Genomic DNA, 17,664 nt, shown 5'->3' on the forward strand with positions numbered 1-17,664 from the left:
AGACTACAACTTGTAGCTCTGCAATGCTTCCCTTCAATGGCTCGTTCCATAGCAGAACTCTTTTACAGAGTAGGTGTGTCTTTCACAGAAATACACACTAAACTAACAAATAAACATATTTTGATATCATTTTACTAGGTTGTCATGTAACAGGAAATGCAGCTCACTTTGGTGACAAAGTTGTCTCCCAGAGAGAGACAAACCAGGTTCACAAACCAAAGCATGGTTTGAGTTCTGCATGAATGGCGCAGCATACACTAATCATTTTTTCATACTTTAGTTACTGCTAGGCAATCACTTCATTACATTGCTGTTGTTACAAGTCGACATCAGCAAGAACAGAGTTCAACCTTACACACACTACATTGCCCTACTAGTAACACGAACTAGTTAACGATATGAAGGAGTAAACTTACTTCTTTCTTTCCTGAACTAAGGTCAGTGTTAGGGCTCCCTGAACTAAGGTCAGTGTTAGGGCTTCCTGAACTAAAGTTAGTGTTAGGATTTCCTGAACTAAGGTTAGTGTTAAGGTTTCATGAACCAAGGTTAGTGTTAGGATTTCCTGAACTAAGGTTAGTGTTAGGGTTTCCTGAACTAAGGTTAGTGTTAGGGTTTCCTGAACTAAGGTTAGTGTTAGGGTTTCCTGAACCAAAGTCAGTGTTAGGTTTTCCTAGACTAAAGTCAGTGTTAGGATTTCCTGAACTAAGGTGAGTGTTAGGGCTTCTTAGACTAAGGTTAGTGTTAGGGTTTCCTGAACCAAAGTCAGTGTTACGGCTTCCTGAACTAAGGTGAGTGTTAGGGCTTCTTAGACTAAGGTCAGTGTTAGGGTTTCCTGGACTAAGGCTAAGGTCAGTGTTAGGGCTTCCTAGAGAAAGGTCAGTGTTAGGGTATCCTGGACTAAGGTTAGTGTTAGAGCTTCCTGAACTAAAGTTAGTGTTAGGATTTCCTGAACTAAGGTTAGTGTGAGGGTTTCCTGAACTAAGATTAGTATTAGGGTTTCCTGAACTAAGGTCAGTGTTAGGGTTTCCTGGACTAAGGTCAGTGTTAGGGTTTTCTGGACTAAGGTCAGTGTTAGGGTTTTCTGGACTAAGAGTAACTTGTTCTACATCCTGTTATAGAATCCTGACTTACTCAATAATGCGATTTAGAAGATTTGCATAAACTTTCCTTCTACAACACGATGTTTAAAAACTGACTGAACATGCATCTCATTAAGCCTCCAACTAAAGACAGCTTCATCAGCTGAATTATAGCTGAATTATTATATTAAAATTGAATTATATGTGCAATTTCATTAAACTAATTGTAATGTAATCTGTAAGAGTGTTTTTGATGCATTAGACCAGTGAAGCAAAGCAACTCTTACTTTCAAATTATTCTTACTCTTACTCTCAATTTCATACAGTTGTCTTATATAATGTGCATTTACAGTTCTGTTTCTCATTCTGAGTGTAGAATTTGATTGGCTGTTCACTGAGATAAACTAGTTAATAGGCAAGATGCCACAAATGTCATCATCTGGTGTAGTGGGTAGCGATAATAGTAGTAGCAGTGATAGCAGTACTCATAGTAGCAGTAGTAGTGCTCCTAGTAGTAGTAATGTTAGTGAAAGAAGTTACAGTAACAGTAGTAGTAGTAATATTATTATTAGTAGTAATAGTAGTATTGGTAGCTTTAGTATTAGTAAAAACAGAAGGAATAATACTATAAGTAGTCGTAAAAGTAGTAGTAAGTACTAGAAGAATATGTAGTTGTGGTTTGTATTGCTGTTAGAAATAGTAAAAGCAGTAGGTAGTAGCACTAAAAAAAGTAGCAGTAATAATAGTAGGAATAGTAGTAGAAGTGATTGGCATCAGCAACAGTAGTGATAGCAGCAGTAACAAAAGTAGTAGTAGCTACAGCTTGATAGTAAACCTGCAGCATGAAGAGTTGTCTCTCTCTCTCTCTCTCTCAGCAGCTACCAAGATACCAAGATTGAGCTGATACCTATGAAAAAAAAATGCAGTGAAATATCAACTTTGGTAGATAACCTAAAATTATCTTCTTTTTGTAAAAAGTTGTTTCTGGCCCTTTTTTTGGGGTGCATTTGGATTGTAGCAGGAGTTGTCTTCTTTCTAGGATAAGTACCAATAACTACATTCATCTGTGAGCTTGTAGAGAAACATATAAAGGAGTAAATGTACCTCTTCAATTTTTGCTATAATGTTGATGTAAGTTCAAAATATTCTTTTAAGATACTTTGTTATAAAGAATCCTGTTGAGTCAACCGATGCAAATGCTCCATTTGTGTGAGAAACTAGATAAGTTAAGGCATCTTCTTTTATTTCCATTTAAAAACCTATTTGATCCTATCTCTAGAAAAACTCATTGAGCTATGGTATAACACTTGCATGTTAGCTATAGTTTTAGAATACTTCCTATTTGCTGTTTGTTTGATGTTCTGCAGGAGATACACTCAGCTATGATAAAGACATGATTCCAAAGCATTATGCTAGAGATATTTTATATTCGTTTATAAACAGATTTTTATAGTTCAAATTGTAGCATGATGTGACTGATGTAACATTTTATGTTGAATAATTTGGTATCAAAATGTTCCTATAGACCATGCGATTCAAAGGTTATGATGAGTTATACAAGCCGCTGTTAAACATTAGATTTTACCAAATATTTAATTATGTAAAGAAATGAATTTGGTAGCAATTGTTAATTATGTGCATACTGTTTACTCATGACAAGCTCTCACAGTGCACAAGCCTGCTGACTGTTCTAGTAATAATATAAAAAGAAACAGTTTATAAATCTAAGTTATACAACACAAAGTAACTTTACTAGTTGTCAGTATTGAGTGCTCTCAACTTATGATCATTAATTGTAAGCAAAGTTGTATGGACCGCGGGTACAGTAAATATTTTGGACAAGTTAGATATTGAGAAAAAGATTCATTGCATATGGCTAGCATAAATAATGCTAATATGTAAAAGGTTGGAGTTCCTGGTTTATTACAAATTGCGCATACGTAAAACAGCAATCATAATAATAATAAATATAAAAATGGTAACAACAGCAAAGATAGTACCAATGATAAAAACTACTATTTGTAATAAAGGTGATAAGAATATAGATATTAATAACAATAATAATCCCAATAGGCAATAGAAAACTTGAGCTTTCTAACTTTTGAGTGACTGGAGCAGGTGCTCTACAAAGATCAAAAATATTGCTTAACAGCATCAACCAAACTGCACTACAGATATCTACAAACAACATGAAAGGGAAGGTGTTTGTTTATATGCATTTAGGTGCTCTGGAGAGATTAGCAGAGTAGGTAACAAACAATCACTCGACTTATAAACAAACTAAAGGTGGCAATAATAATAACAATAATAACAACAGTAATTATTTCAATCATGGTCAAGCAAAAACACAAATCAAGACTGTGGTCCTAAAGAATGTAGACCGAATATGATAAAGAATAGAGTAAGATCGGCACAAAAGTATCAGAACCGAAGAGAAATCTTAGAAGTTTTGATAAAAAAAACAACTGCTCTTCTAGTAGTATTTGAACCGTGGGTACCATAAATGATCTAGCCACACGCTTAGTGACAGTCTTTTAGGAGCAGCACACAATCCATGAAAAATAAGATATTTTTAGTGTATGCACAGGAAGGACGTGTGCAGAAAGGTTGGTACATATATCATAAAAGTATTTCCTACAGTAAGAGTCATGTTAGTCTGCCTGAAGCCACGCTAAGAGTGTATGTACCACAACAAAACCCATCAAATTAAATTGAAAACTCAAAACCCGATCAAATCAAAAGCTCATCACACAATCAAATTGAATCAAACCCGGATATTAAGGCTCCTAGCCAAGCCAGCTACCATCTGTGCTTCTCGACCACCTTTCCACATTGAAGAATAATTGTGTTCATACTTATTACACCTAATCATTTGTCAGCGTTCTAGTCTTTACTATTATCAAAACCTTATCAAAAATTATTAAAAACTATTATTTGTCTGTAACGTCAATTAAAAAAATATTTGAAAAAAATATTGCTTCATCCAAGATTTGAACCCTTGAAAATTTGCTTGGCCATCCAGCCAAATATTTATTACAAAACTATTTATACTAAATAAACGGATAACTGACAGCACGATTTTTTATTGCATTACCAACAGCAAACAACATTCCAGATTGGGGTGTGAATAATATTGTTGTGTAATTTGGTCTAAACACCAGGTTTTTATCAGTTCCATGGACTAGATTGGGAAAATGCTTAAGAATGATGACCAACAGAAGTGCATTTGTCTTGCCGTCATGAATTGGCTTATCATCTGCATTGACATCGTATATGGTATGTCACTGTTTTATGAAAAGATGACCTCCTTACGGCACAGCTTGGAACTTGCATTGCAAATGTTTTTGTCTTGAAAACTGGTTTTTTGTTTTTCTAACAATAAAATCATAACTGCTTCAAATAATATCATGATTATATTAGTATACTAGACACCAATAATACATTTAATTTAAAATGTGATTATTAACCTTTAATCTGAAAATGGTAACTGTCCAACAAGTTTCTAGAGTTCTGTCGCGGCAGTATTTCCTGTTTATTTAGTAGCTGGTTAGTTTTATTAGTAGTGAGCCCATAAAGTAACCTGTTGATGGGTGTCAGTTAAGACGAGAGCAAGCAGTAAAAATTTCATCTAATATAAAGTTTATGCTAAGTTGAATATTTAGATAAAAGGATAGAGTGTGATGCCATGTGTCGACAGTAACATAAGAAATTGCATTGTTGAAGTTGTTGTAATTAATTAACTAATTAATAATTAATTATAATTATATAATTAATTATAGATACTGAATGAAAATGACTTGACCAAGAGAAAGTGGCAAAGGAAAGTTTTAATATAGCAATAAAATTATATTGCTTTGTTTTTTTAGCTTGTGTTAGTTGTGTTTTATCTGTTGTCTCGTGAAAATTTCCTACATTTACGATGGCATCTACACTTGAGCGTTTTATTAAAGATGTTAATATCTCCTTCAGCAGTTCAGTGCTTATCAACATAATAAATGATGAAATATAAAAGCATTAAATATTTTATAAGTATTTTGTTGAACTAAAGGACAGAAAATTTAAGTTGGTCTATAAATGTCTGTTTTATGGACACAGAGATAGAAGTTTGATAGATTGAATATTTGTGATTTGTACATCAGTGGATAAATTTATCTCGGTAATGTGGTTTTGAAGTACCAGACAGAATAGTTTGAGCACACAATCAACAATGCAGGTTTTTAGCTTCGAGTATGAAAAGTTTTACATTTTTAATTTAAAATTTCAAGTTTTTACCGACAGATTCCTATAAAACCGTATATATTCTGATTCCCTATATTGTTAAAGATTGACTTGCAACAAAATATTCACATTACAGTTATTTGGTATCAAAAGATTCACCATGTCTTACTCTGTTGTGTTGTAGGTGCAAAGTATGTGGGAATGTGATTACAAGCTCTTAAAAGCAAAAAGACGAACAGTTAATCGCAGCCACACGAGACCACTGTAGTTTGGATTCTCTCTCCAAAATGGCTCAAATGGGACGTAGTTGTTACAAGATGGTTTATGTTTACACTTTCATGCAACCTTAATCGTCGAAATATTTTTACACATATACTTCACGCATTCAATAAAACCATGTCTATTGTTTTTACGTGTCTGTTTTATCGTCATTGTAATGCTGTCACTTTTAGCACTGATACCTTATAACTGACCGTAAAAATTCGTTTAACTTTTTAACCTTAGCTCAAAAGAGTACATATCATTGTCTGATAATCAGGACGAGCCTGTTGGTCACCTGTGATAATCGAAAAGTGCTGCAGAAATTATTTGCGAAGTATTTGGTCGCATGATCCGATTACGACTTGACGATTAGATCAAGCCGAAACAAAACTGTAAAGTAGCGAGCATCTATATTTGATACGGGGTCTTCGGTAAAACTCAAAGTGTTTGTCATAAACTAGTGCTACGATAAGTTTTATATTGAGCTTTATAATTGGCCTTTCAATTCACATGAGAACATTATGTGACAAGACAATAACCAAACGTAATGTCTACGTCAGAGAAATAAACAGATTCCAATCTACGGCGGCTTTTCGTTTTTGAGCTTTTAAGAGCTTTTAATTACATTTCTACATATTTGGCATTTACAACACAACAGAGTAAGACATGGTGAATCTTCTGATACCAAATAACTGTAATGTGAATTTTGTTGCAAGTCAACTTTTAATAATCTAATGAGTTTAATTATATCATTTTCAGTCAAGTTAGACACCATTTAAGGGAGCATTTCTACAAGCATCACTAATTGTCTCATATTAATAAAAACATTTTCTGATCAGAACTCTCCAATATTATTTTGTATAAATTTGAACAGCTCTTTATAATATGGCCCTGAAAAGAGCTATTGGAGTCAGGAAATTAATTTTAGTACTTGTTGGGTCCCCCTTACTAGCTGGTAACACCTTGACATGCTCTCCATCAATTTCAGAAGTTCTTCTCTGAATATCACTCCATGCTGTGCTCTGATGATCTGTTCTTTCAGTTTTAGACAACGACAATCTTTAATAGCCCTTTCATATTTCCTGTTTTGGCCCAGCTATCATCAGTGATTATTTGGAGGTAACAAACAGTATAATTGTCTTCAAATTGTCTCCTAAAATGAGTTAATATTTTGGATCTTCTAAACACAAATACATTCTTTATAACAGTTTCTTGTTGGTCTGCATGATATTGATCTAGTATTTCCAAAAGTTACTGTGCAGTGACTCCGTGCAATACTTGTTGCACCTAGTTAAACTGAGGCCAGATGGACCGATGATGAAAATCACTAAAGTAAACAGTCTGATAGCTTTAGCCTCAGGTCCATGATCCTGGCAACCATTTAGAGACTTTTAATATCGCTCGGATATAATTTGCTAATTCTCAGAGAGATAAGCATATTTTTGCATCTTTGAAATTTGTTAAGTACTATAAGCTTGTCTCACTGTAATTCTTAATACAGCTAAAATAGAAAAACATCGTCCAAAGTTGTTTTGAACCTACAACTTGATTGGCTAATATGCAGACAGCGCAAGCATAGTTGAGAAACACAGTGCGACAAAAAGAAGGATTGCTCGAGGCTGTCAGACACTGAAGGCTCCTTGTTAAGGCCTCAGCCCTGGTAGCCACTTATTAATTTTAAAGAGATTATCGTTAAGGATACAGACAATGTTATTATCCTTAATAAGTATAAACACTCCTGCTCTTCAATTAGCATTCATGATAATCATTGGGTATGAACTCAAGGGCCTCATGAATAACATGCTAATAGCATAAATCACTTGTTACTGAGTGCCATGGCCTGGTGGTCTGAAATGCCTGACCTGAAAACAATGGGTTGAGGTTAAATTCCTAAAAAGGCCACTGGTGGTAAACAGGAATGACATCCAACCTTAAATTACTCTGTTAATTAGGCATGTCTTCAGTCTTTGAAGTTTCTTTACCACTGAAATCAGACGTGTCTAGCCAAGATCAGAGAGCCATGGTCTGTACAACAATGCTCTTAAAACATGCACAGCCTCTGCTAAGCAGACATACTCGACCTTGAAGCAACTGATCACACACTGACATTCAAATAGCTTTTATAATAACCAACCAGAGACAACTTACCTGCAGTCTGGAATAGCTATCAATATAGAATTTGTAGCACCATTAGCTTACAATTGTCAAAAATATTTGCCATTCTCCCATGTTCATGAGTCTCCCATGTACACACAGAAATATTAAGTCATATGTTAATGTACATGTAGGTCATATGTTAATGTAGGTCATACGCTAATGTAGGTCATATTTTAACGTAGGCCATATGCTATATGATAGATTCCGCTACAATGGGCTCTAGGATTAGCCATGAGTACGTGTATCCCTTTCTATGTCAAACCATATCTAAGCAAACATCACCTGTTGAAAATCTCGTAAAATCGTAACAATTTGGCTTTACATCAACTTACCTTTCTAATAGTTACGATAGAGTAAGCGCAGTTAACCAGTGACTATTGTACCTAGAAAGATTAATTGAATACTTGTAAAATGTGTACAGCAGCTACTATGCTGAAAGATCTGCTGTGGATGCAGAGGGTAAATACCTAGCTAGAAATACTCAGTGCAAGTAATTCTGTTCAATTTAAACTAGATTCACTCTAAACCATGATACAATCAGTCTTGTAACAAACATTCCAAAGTTTCTGTCTCAGTTCTGTGTTGGGGACCATTGGGATGGAAATGTTTTACAAGTACTTGAATTCCTACGTGTTGTGATTTGTTGTGATTAGTTGAGCTAGACACAGTTTGCAGGTGCTTGTATTTTTGTTAAAATAAACTTATTAGCAAAAACTTGAATTGCAGTCTATTGTGATTAGTTGAGATTGACATATTTTGCAGGTACTTGAATCTTAGGATGTTGCCATTTGTTGAGCTAGACTCATCTTGCAGGTGCTTGTATTTTTGCGAGTACATACTTGTTAAAATAAACTTATTTGCAGAAACTTGAGTTGTAGTCTATTGGGATTTGTTGAGATTGACTTATTTTGCAGGTACTTGAATCTTAGAATGTTGCCATTTGTTGGGCTAGACTCATCTTGCAGGTGCTCAGACTTTTGCATGTCATGACGTGTCGACATAGGCTTATCTTGTAGGTGCCTGTATGATGAAAGTAACCAAGTCGTGAGAGATTATCCCGTATTGTGGCACACGTCGCTCTCATATTAGCATAAGCTTCTTTGTTCCCAGAACTACTGAGTCAGATATCTGGTGATCTGGAGGAGCTCATGTTATGCTTAGACTATAATCGCACTTTGTGTGTTAATGTCACCTATATACCCAAATCCACCTAAAGGCGTTGCTATTAGTTTAAAAATGTTCATTTTTAGACGATAATAGATCAAATACCCTTGAAGAAGGTTGCTAAGCTTTCTGTAATACGCCCTAAATATCCTTTTTTATCCTAGTGCAGTTTCCTATAGCGGATTTTGCTTTAAATTTATAAGTTTTTGTTTAACCAGAGTTGTGTGAACTTTTTCAAATGTACAAATTACCGCAGACTGTCACGCGTCGCTAAGAATATAAAATCTGTGAACTTTTATAAACGAACATAAGCTACCGCAGACTGTCACGTGTCGCTGTGAACAAGATGTAAGACTAATTAGTGTGAAAGATTAGCCAACAGCTAATTAACTTTGAGAGCTTCATGAAGTTGAGGAATGTTTAAAGGGTTTTGATGTCAAATTTTAAAAGATTTCATCTTAAAGTAGAAATATTTTTCTATCATTTGAGGTTTTGCTTGCTGTTTTAGGTGACTTAACTGCCAGGATGTTTCAAAATTACTAGTTTGCAGTTAAAACACTTGAAAAAAAGACTTCTCTATAAAGGCTGTCAATAGTCACACTCCTTGTTTGTCTCTCTGGTTATGACACCGGCAATTGCATTTAAGTTGTAGTGTTAGATGTCTCCATTGACATATATACTATTTACTCATGATTGCTGGAATAAGACTTCACATATAGCCTCAGATACATTGCTATAGATGTATCACATAATTTAAAGATGCGTTAGTTAAAATTTCTTCAATCATTTTCTCTAATTACTGTGTAAACATATACATGTAAGTACTCTATACCGATGAGATGGTATATTTACCACTTATAAATCTTACTTCAAAATAACTTATACTCTAAATTATATCTGCTAACTTGTTAATAACAAGAAGGTTTAGAATTTAAACATATGCAGACTTGTTATTGTGCTTTAATATATTTTTCCCCTTTCGGACAGTGATTTCAGAAATATACTTTTTGTTCTCTAATGCAGTTAAAAACTGTGGCACATCTATGTCTATGCATGTCTAGGCATGTCAGAAATAGCTTTATTGAGAACTCTAACAATATACAGAATGAAATGATCTTCAGCGCATGTACTACTACAATGAACGATAGAAAGAATGAACGTAAGTCTTCGTTAAATTTTACTGCGGAAAAAAATTGAACAATTGTTGAAATATTAGCTTCCAAATAACTAATTTACAAAATAATAGTGCTCGTTAACCTATTTTTATGCAAGCACATGTTAATCATAATTTGTGACATTGGAGAAATTAGTTTTCGGCAATGCACTGCAGACGATCACCGATGTAGTGAGTAAATTACTGCGGATATACTGTGATACAGTGTGTACCAGTCTTCAAGTAGCGACTAGCTCACATCAATGTAGCCCCGTGTAACTTATAACCCTTGTTGGTTTGTAACCTAAGTTAACATCTAGCCTATGTTAACATATGTTCCATAATAATATACAGCCTCAGGTAACATCTAGCATGTATTAACATTAACCAGCTAGTAGACTGTGCTAACATAGAGCCATTTTGAAATACAGACAAAATAACACATGACCTGTGTTAACACGTGGCTCAATTTAGCGTATGGCCTATGGTAACATACTGACTGTTTTAAGATTTAGACTGTGTTAACGTATGGTTCATGCTATCATATAATACATGTTAATTTTTGTGTACATGTATTTATAAAACATATGGAGTCCTGACCCACAAAGCTGCTAAATAGCAGAAACAGAAAGCTAACCAGCATGATGTCACATAAACAGTAACAAAGTCAATCAGAGATAGATAGCCGCTGCCCTCAGCTTTGTTAAACCAACTAGTACACTGGCAGTCTATTGCGCTGAAATTTTTTGTCATGTGTACTAAGTATGTGCACAATTATTCCACACTATAGCAAGGTAGTCCAGTGGTGCAGTTGCTAGTGCGCTTGTCTGAGAGTTCCAAAACCCAGGTTCAATTCCTGGATGATTTAATAATCTTTTCTAATACTCTTAGTGTGGGTAATTATTATAGAAAAGATTTGATATACTGCTGCAATATTTGATTTAATAAATTTCTTGCAGACACCAATTTTTTTAAACAAAATATTCTGCCAGCTACTTGCTAACAGATATCAGTACATCAAGCTGCGGACAGCTGGTAGATAGATTATTCATATCTGTAGACTGATTAGTATGAGCAGGTTCTCCTTGTCCAGTTTGACCTGAATTAATAGGATATACAAGAGCTCTTCACCAAGAGAATGAATACGCTCAGTTCATCACTGTCCAGCTCATAACTCCCTAGAGATGTTTAGGCATACAGCTTCACTGACCAGAGTAGAGAATGGAGAAACTGTATTCAAAACATAACCTTTGCTTCTTTGTGTGCGCTAATTTAAAGAAATGTTTATATCATGTATTCATCCATGGCGAGGTGCTATAATTTCATTGAGTTCCTTACCAAACCTAAACTGTCTTCTCTGCCAACAATCGTACACGATATAATAATACACAGTGCTACAGATATAGTAGTACACAGTGGTACACGATATGATAGTACATAGTGCTACAAATATAACAGTACACAGTGGTACACGATATAATAGTACACAGTAGTACACGATAGAATACACAATGATACACGATATACTACACAATGGCTCACGATATAGTAGTACACAGTGAGCCACTATATAATAGCACACAGTGCTCAAAAGATGCTTTGGTACAAAAGTACAATGACGTAAATGTTGTAGTTAATCACTGTCGAACACAATGAACTGTTCAGTTTTACGCCGTCAAAACCTGCATATTCATCTTGCATCTACACCTATGAAGTTGTTCTGCAGACTAATTTTGTAACTTAATCAATTATTGTGTTTTTATTCATTTTAAGCCATCTTTGCTTTTAGACAGTTATTGACACTTCAACCAGATCTTCGTCACTTAAACTTTTAAAAACTTTGATTACATCTGTATGTATGATTTACATATATTTGAGGTCACAAGCAGGAACTTGAGAACCTGCTATTTTAGGCTTGTTGCTAAGGCGTGCAGGTTGAGATGACATCAGCATTTATTGAATGACTGAACCTGCTTGGAATAGTTTTCTTAGTCTTTCTACTTAAGAGAATATTAATTTCAAGTTAAACAAAGATTGTATTGGCTACTGCTGGCTGCCAGTACATCTAAAAACTTGTCTGCTTATAGCAGTTTTTTCTTTTCTTAGATGAATGATTCAGAGAGCCTTTACAACATTAATGGAAACCTGGAAAAGGCAGAAACATGAAGCATACATCAAGTATTCAAGATGATTAGCTTATTCACGCATGTTTGGTAACACTTGCTATTTCTACCCACGCCATATGGTTCTTCCAGCAATTGATGTAACACCTTCTGTTTTACCGCTAGCTTGCCTCACTGTAACCAGAGACCCGTTGTCATGACGATGACTCAGAACAGAGAATTTTAATGTCTTACAGGGCAATCAATCATCTTACTCACAGCCACTGTATGATACATGCATTCATCCGTTGCGCAAAAGTCAAACGTTGCTAAATGCATCTATATTTAGCATGGGTGGTTGGCACCGATTCCAGATGGCGCACATCTGTACAGGAACTGGTAACCCAAGCATCCAATTACCACCTCTGTTTGGAGGATGGTCAATCATTTTCCAAATCATTTATTTTTAATGGAATTCGATAACAATAAGAAAACATTTGCCAAGATTTGAAATAAGTGGGAGCAAAATGACTTCGAAGTTTATGTCCACATGGTATAAAACTATATCGAGTGGGTTAACATCTTAATATGCAATTCCTTGTTGGATACTGGATACCTCAAGAGAAAGCTATAGTCTCTGCCAACCAAGCTCTAGATAACAATCAACTAAGAAATAAATCGCACCATTAGCTAAAGGAGAGCAAACAAATTGTTTCCCGCTACCAGTTTGTTGCAAGATTTTTGAGGAAAAGCATGAGACATAAGGAAAAGACTAATTAACGATGAGCTACAGAATGCAGTTAACGTTTTTGGTATAACTAAGCGTTAAATACAAATATCGCAAGACAATACCCAGTTATAACACTGACATATCAAAATGGACAGCCAAAGGTCAGTGCTTGCCAGAGAGACTCCAAATTGACAAGTGTACAGTGTAGTTTGATACAAGTTATGGTTTATATTTGGTTTGATGTGATTTTGATGAGTTGCTTTGTTACAGTATGTTTGTGTTTTATTTGATCAATATGTAAAGATATAACGTTAATCAAAAAATAAATGTAGTTACACTACTGGTTAAATAAAAACAAATAATTGAAAGCCTATTTCCTACATATTAAGGCGTGATGAGACCCACATGAGCGGTTGCACTGCAGCAAGTTGAGGTGCTGGGCCCACAGAAATTGGCATAACTCGGCAATGAAGGCAACATTCACCATCTCTTTAAAATTAGATAAGTAGGCAGGTCTCGGTTAAGTTATATTTAACAAGTAGCTCTTGACATTGCTTTCAAAGCTAGTAAATGTTTAAATGTTATAATAAGTTTGTCTTTGGCAGTAGCAAGTGATAAGCTCTTTTTAGTAAAAACGCATACTACACAGAAAAGTTTTCTGAAAGCTGATAAAACCTACCTTTTACCACTAAGTAATTGATCTAAACTGTGTTCACTGATGGTTAAATATTCAACAAACTTTGAATCATCTTTCAAGCACTCAAAAAGACAAGAGAGCATTCTGAAAATGAAAACCAACTACAACATACAAGTAGTCGTCTGTGGAAATATCCAGAGAATCAGACTAGAATGTTGCCCTGTTACAAGACTAATTAACCAACCAGTTTGAAAAGAGTGACCGTTGAACTCAGTTGAATCACTCTGTGTGGATATTCTCTGTTGCTTGAAGGTGTGATAGACAGCCACATGTCAGACCAAGTCTTATGTAGATCTTACGCTAGGCAACATCTTACAAAGTTGGTAAGCTTCTACTTTGAAAAGCATCGAAGATCTTCTGTTTAAATATTCTACAACACTTGGTGATAGTTGATGGCATTCATTCATAGGATGTGGGTGCAGCTCATCATACGAGTTGTTGACATAGGATGTGGGTGCAGCTCATCATACGAGTTGTTGACATAGGATGTGGGTGCAGCTCATCATACGAGTTGTTGACATAGGATGTGGGTGCAGCTCATCATACGAGTTGTTGACATAGGATGTGGGTGCAGCTCATCATACGAGTTGTTGACATAGGATGTGGGTGCAGCTCATCATACGAGTTGTTGACATAGGATGTGGGTGCAGCTCATCATACGAGTTGTTGACATAGGATGTGGGTGCAGCTCATCATACTAGTTGTTGATGCTAGAATCCTAAAGTACACATTTGGTTAAAAATTTCTTAGAAGCCTAAAAGCTCGATTATTGTCGTAACATAGTTTTAAATTGAATTTCATTTAGAAACAGTGTCTGAATATGGCATCAGGGCACAGCTGTTTGACAAGAGGCATTATTCTGGTTCTTCAGTCCTTACTTGTTATAGTGTTATTTCAAAAGCTTTCCATGCGCTCACCATTCTCATAATATGTCAAGTTTTTTAGTCACAATTATTTTTAACAACTCTTGTTTTATTTTTTGCTTTGAAAAACAACTCATTATAACTAAAAATTTGTAAAAACAAAAGAAATTTGTTAGACGATAATAAGATTAGTCTATGAACTGCAAAAGCATTCTTACAATATGTCAATATGTTGGTGTCTGCATGCTGAGATTACATAAAGCATGCGCCAGACACATCAAGACTAAACATTAGTCTTGTATCCGTAGTATATTGCAGAGTATCTTTGGCGGCTCACTTAGTAACTTACATGTTCACTTAGTTTAAAATGTATTACACGCGGTCCATTGTTACACAAGCCATAACCTCATGAATGTTATGAAAAAGCTATGATGGTTTTTTCTCCCTGAACCATGTGCAGTGTAGAGTTTGCTAGTTCACAGGTGTCTCTCAGGACAACAACAAAAACCTAGTCAAGTTATACGGCATACACTATATATAAAGATTGTCATTTATGGGTATCTATCTGTAACATCTGCTCTATTTGCCCTGTAAAGTAAGTATTTGTAGGTGACACTATTGACAGCACCTGAATAGACAATCACGAAGCTCATGTCTTGTTACAATTCTGATGAGATTGATTTGTAACTGAGCTTACCTGTAATACAGAGTTGATTTGTAACTGAGCTCACCTGTAGTATAAAGCTGATTTGTAACTGAACTTACCCGAAATCCAGAGTTGATTTGTAACTGAGCTCACCTGTAGTACAAAGCTGATTTGTAACTGAGCTTACCTATAATACAGAGTTGATTTGTAACTGAACTTACCTTTAATACAGAGCTGATTTGTAACTGAGCTTACCTGTAATACAGAGTTGATTTGTAATTGAGCTCACCTGTAATACAGAGTTGATTTGTAACTGAGCTTACCTATAATACAAAGTTGATTTGTAACTGAACTTACCTTTAATACAGAGCTGATTTGTAACTGAGCTCACCTGTAATACAGAGTTGATTTGTAACTGAGCTTACCTATAATACAAAGTTGATTTGTAACTGAACTTACCTGTAATACAGAGTTGAGTTGAAGAAGACCAAAACAAAATTAAAACTCAACCAAAAAAATACAATGTCTTTTACTGTGTCCACATGTTTCAATGCATTGGTGTAAGTTTTGACAACGAGATGAACTAGATTTGCAAGCACTTTAACAGAGGCAGCAGTGTTATCGCGCTGTCTCAGTTCTCAAATCAGCTAACTGCGAAAATGGAAGAAATTAAGATAATGGCATTTTTGGGGTGTTTACATGGTTACAAATATATGGACAAATTTTCTTTGCCTAGTTTTTGTTTTCCTCTAAGATCTCAGTCATACAAATCAGCTAAATGGGTTTATTCTACAATGTCGTTAGAGCTCAAACCCCTCAACTGGTTTGTTCAATACAGACTATATGCTGGGTGTCCGTAAAGTCCTGATGAAACTTAAAAAGTTCATTACTAAGCCAGTTGAGATGTGTTAATCAGATTTGTTTTATTTTTATCAGTGATTAGTAAAGTTTTTATGGTGAGGAAATTCCCTTTTGCTTGGCAGTCTTGGTTTCAGACAGTTGAAATTGCATATAGTGTTTTGTAAAAACTGCTTCATTGCATATACGCAACTCACAATCAACACTGCTTCGTTGCAAGACTTGAACAAGCATGGAGGTTGCAAATAAGAAGCAAAAGAAAAATTGTATTGAAAAAAGAGAAGTCTTAAACTAGATGTCTAAGTGAGTAGGTTTTGTATATTAAACCATATTTAAAAAAAAACTTAACCTAAACTGTTACAGCATTTTTCGTCATCAATATTGAATCTTGTTTTTGAATACCGCAAAATGGTGCTCGTATTATTATCAGTTCTTCTTCTCTATATATAGCATTAAATATGGTGTTGTAGCAAACCTTGCAATGACGTTGGTACCAACAAAAAAAATTTCATGTTATTCACCACCTACTCAATATAAAACCAAACAAAAAAAACTATGAAAGTCACCCTTTGGAAACAACACATCAAAAAGTATAGTGAAATGACAAAAACAGGGCATTATAATCTGGTACGCTACACCAAGGTGAAGACGCTTGTTTACCGCGCAGCTAGACCTCAAAATGTTTCTCATCGTGAGCACACGAATAAGCCTAGTCTAAAATTGGATTCTGTTATAAGTAAAACCCTGTCAAAAGGATCCTCAACTGAGATCAGATTAGCCAATGCTCCAGAAGACAAAAAGGGTGATAACGTTAGCTGAAGCAAAAATGAAAGATCTCGAGTCAATGCTTCCTTTTTTGGCAGAAACAAACAAATCATACATGATTTTGCTCCTAAAATAGACTAAGTTTACTATCGTAAATTTGTGCTTATGTACCTTAATGTCGTAAAACTATCTGGTTGTTCATCTAGAGAAAGCAAATACAATATTTGTAAACTACTATATAAGAACTATTATAAACCAATGTAATTCTATGCGCTTGTGCATTCTCAGACACATTGTTTTGCTTCAATAATATACCAGTTGGCTGCTTTGTGCTCTAACTTCTAAACTGGTTTGTGAACAAACCAGTCAACTGGAATTATGAAAAATAGTTTTAGCCACAATAAATACTGATAGGATAAAAATATTTTACTTATTCATTGTCATCTTTGTTAGGATATTGTTTACCGGATTTTGAAAATCTAACTAATATTAAAATGGAATTACAGAAGACCAAAACTTTTAATCCATTTTGTGAATTTAGCTTTGTGTTCCACATGACTGGTTTGAGAACTGGTTTGGGCAACGTAATTACATAAGATAGATTTTTTGCTTAGCAATAATATTATTGTAATTTTAATTTGCTCTCTTTGTGCGCTGCTTTAAAATGTACTTTTATTGAACATTCGTTTTGCTTTTGTATAACTCATAATCTCATTGTCATCAGCTTTGTACATATGCTGCCTATGAATCACTTTTTCTTTGACTAACATAGTCTAATAAACGTTTCAAAGTCAATCTAGCAATAGGTGACAATTATTAATTAGGCCAACGTTATAATACGCTTGTATTTTAAGCTTAAGATAACAGTCTAACTTCTTCTTTGCTGTAAATATAAGAATATTGACAGCATTAAGCATTGACAGCTGTTAACATTGAGCATTTAAACAAGTTCTACAATACTTACTGTCTGA

At 34.8% G+C, this 17,664-nt stretch overlaps 1 protein-coding gene across 1 annotated transcript; it reads right to left on the minus strand.

Annotated features, from left to right (window-relative positions):
* Positions 1 to 533: 533 nt before the first annotated feature.
* On the minus strand, positions 534 to 12,582 carry LOC137402597 (sericin-2-like). The gene is made up of 2 exons (XM_068089102.1): positions 12,460 to 12,582; positions 534 to 1,109 (listed from the first exon to the last, which is right to left on the minus strand). The coding sequence occupies exons 1-2, from the start codon at positions 12,580 to 12,582 to the stop codon at positions 534 to 536; spliced, it is 699 nt and encodes a 232-aa protein (XP_067945203.1).
* Between the last annotated feature and the right edge of the window lie 5,082 nt (positions 12,583 to 17,664).

Source organism: Watersipora subatra, chromosome 8 (genome assembly GCF_963576615.1).
Source record: "Watersipora subatra chromosome 8, tzWatSuba1.1, whole genome shotgun sequence".
Classification (NCBI taxonomy): domain Eukaryota; kingdom Metazoa; phylum Bryozoa; class Gymnolaemata; order Cheilostomatida; family Watersiporidae; genus Watersipora; species Watersipora subatra.

Bases quoted from the DNA above. Each gene is read 5' to 3' on its own strand.
- LOC137402597 (XM_068089102.1), bottom strand. From the start codon at position 12,582: ATGATTGACCATCCTCCAAACAGAGGTGGTAATTGGATGCTTGGGTTA. The intron at 1,110-12,459 runs GTTTGACTTTTG...ATTCTATAACAG, and splicing joins ATATAGATGCATTTAGCAAC to GATGTAGAACAAGTTACTCT.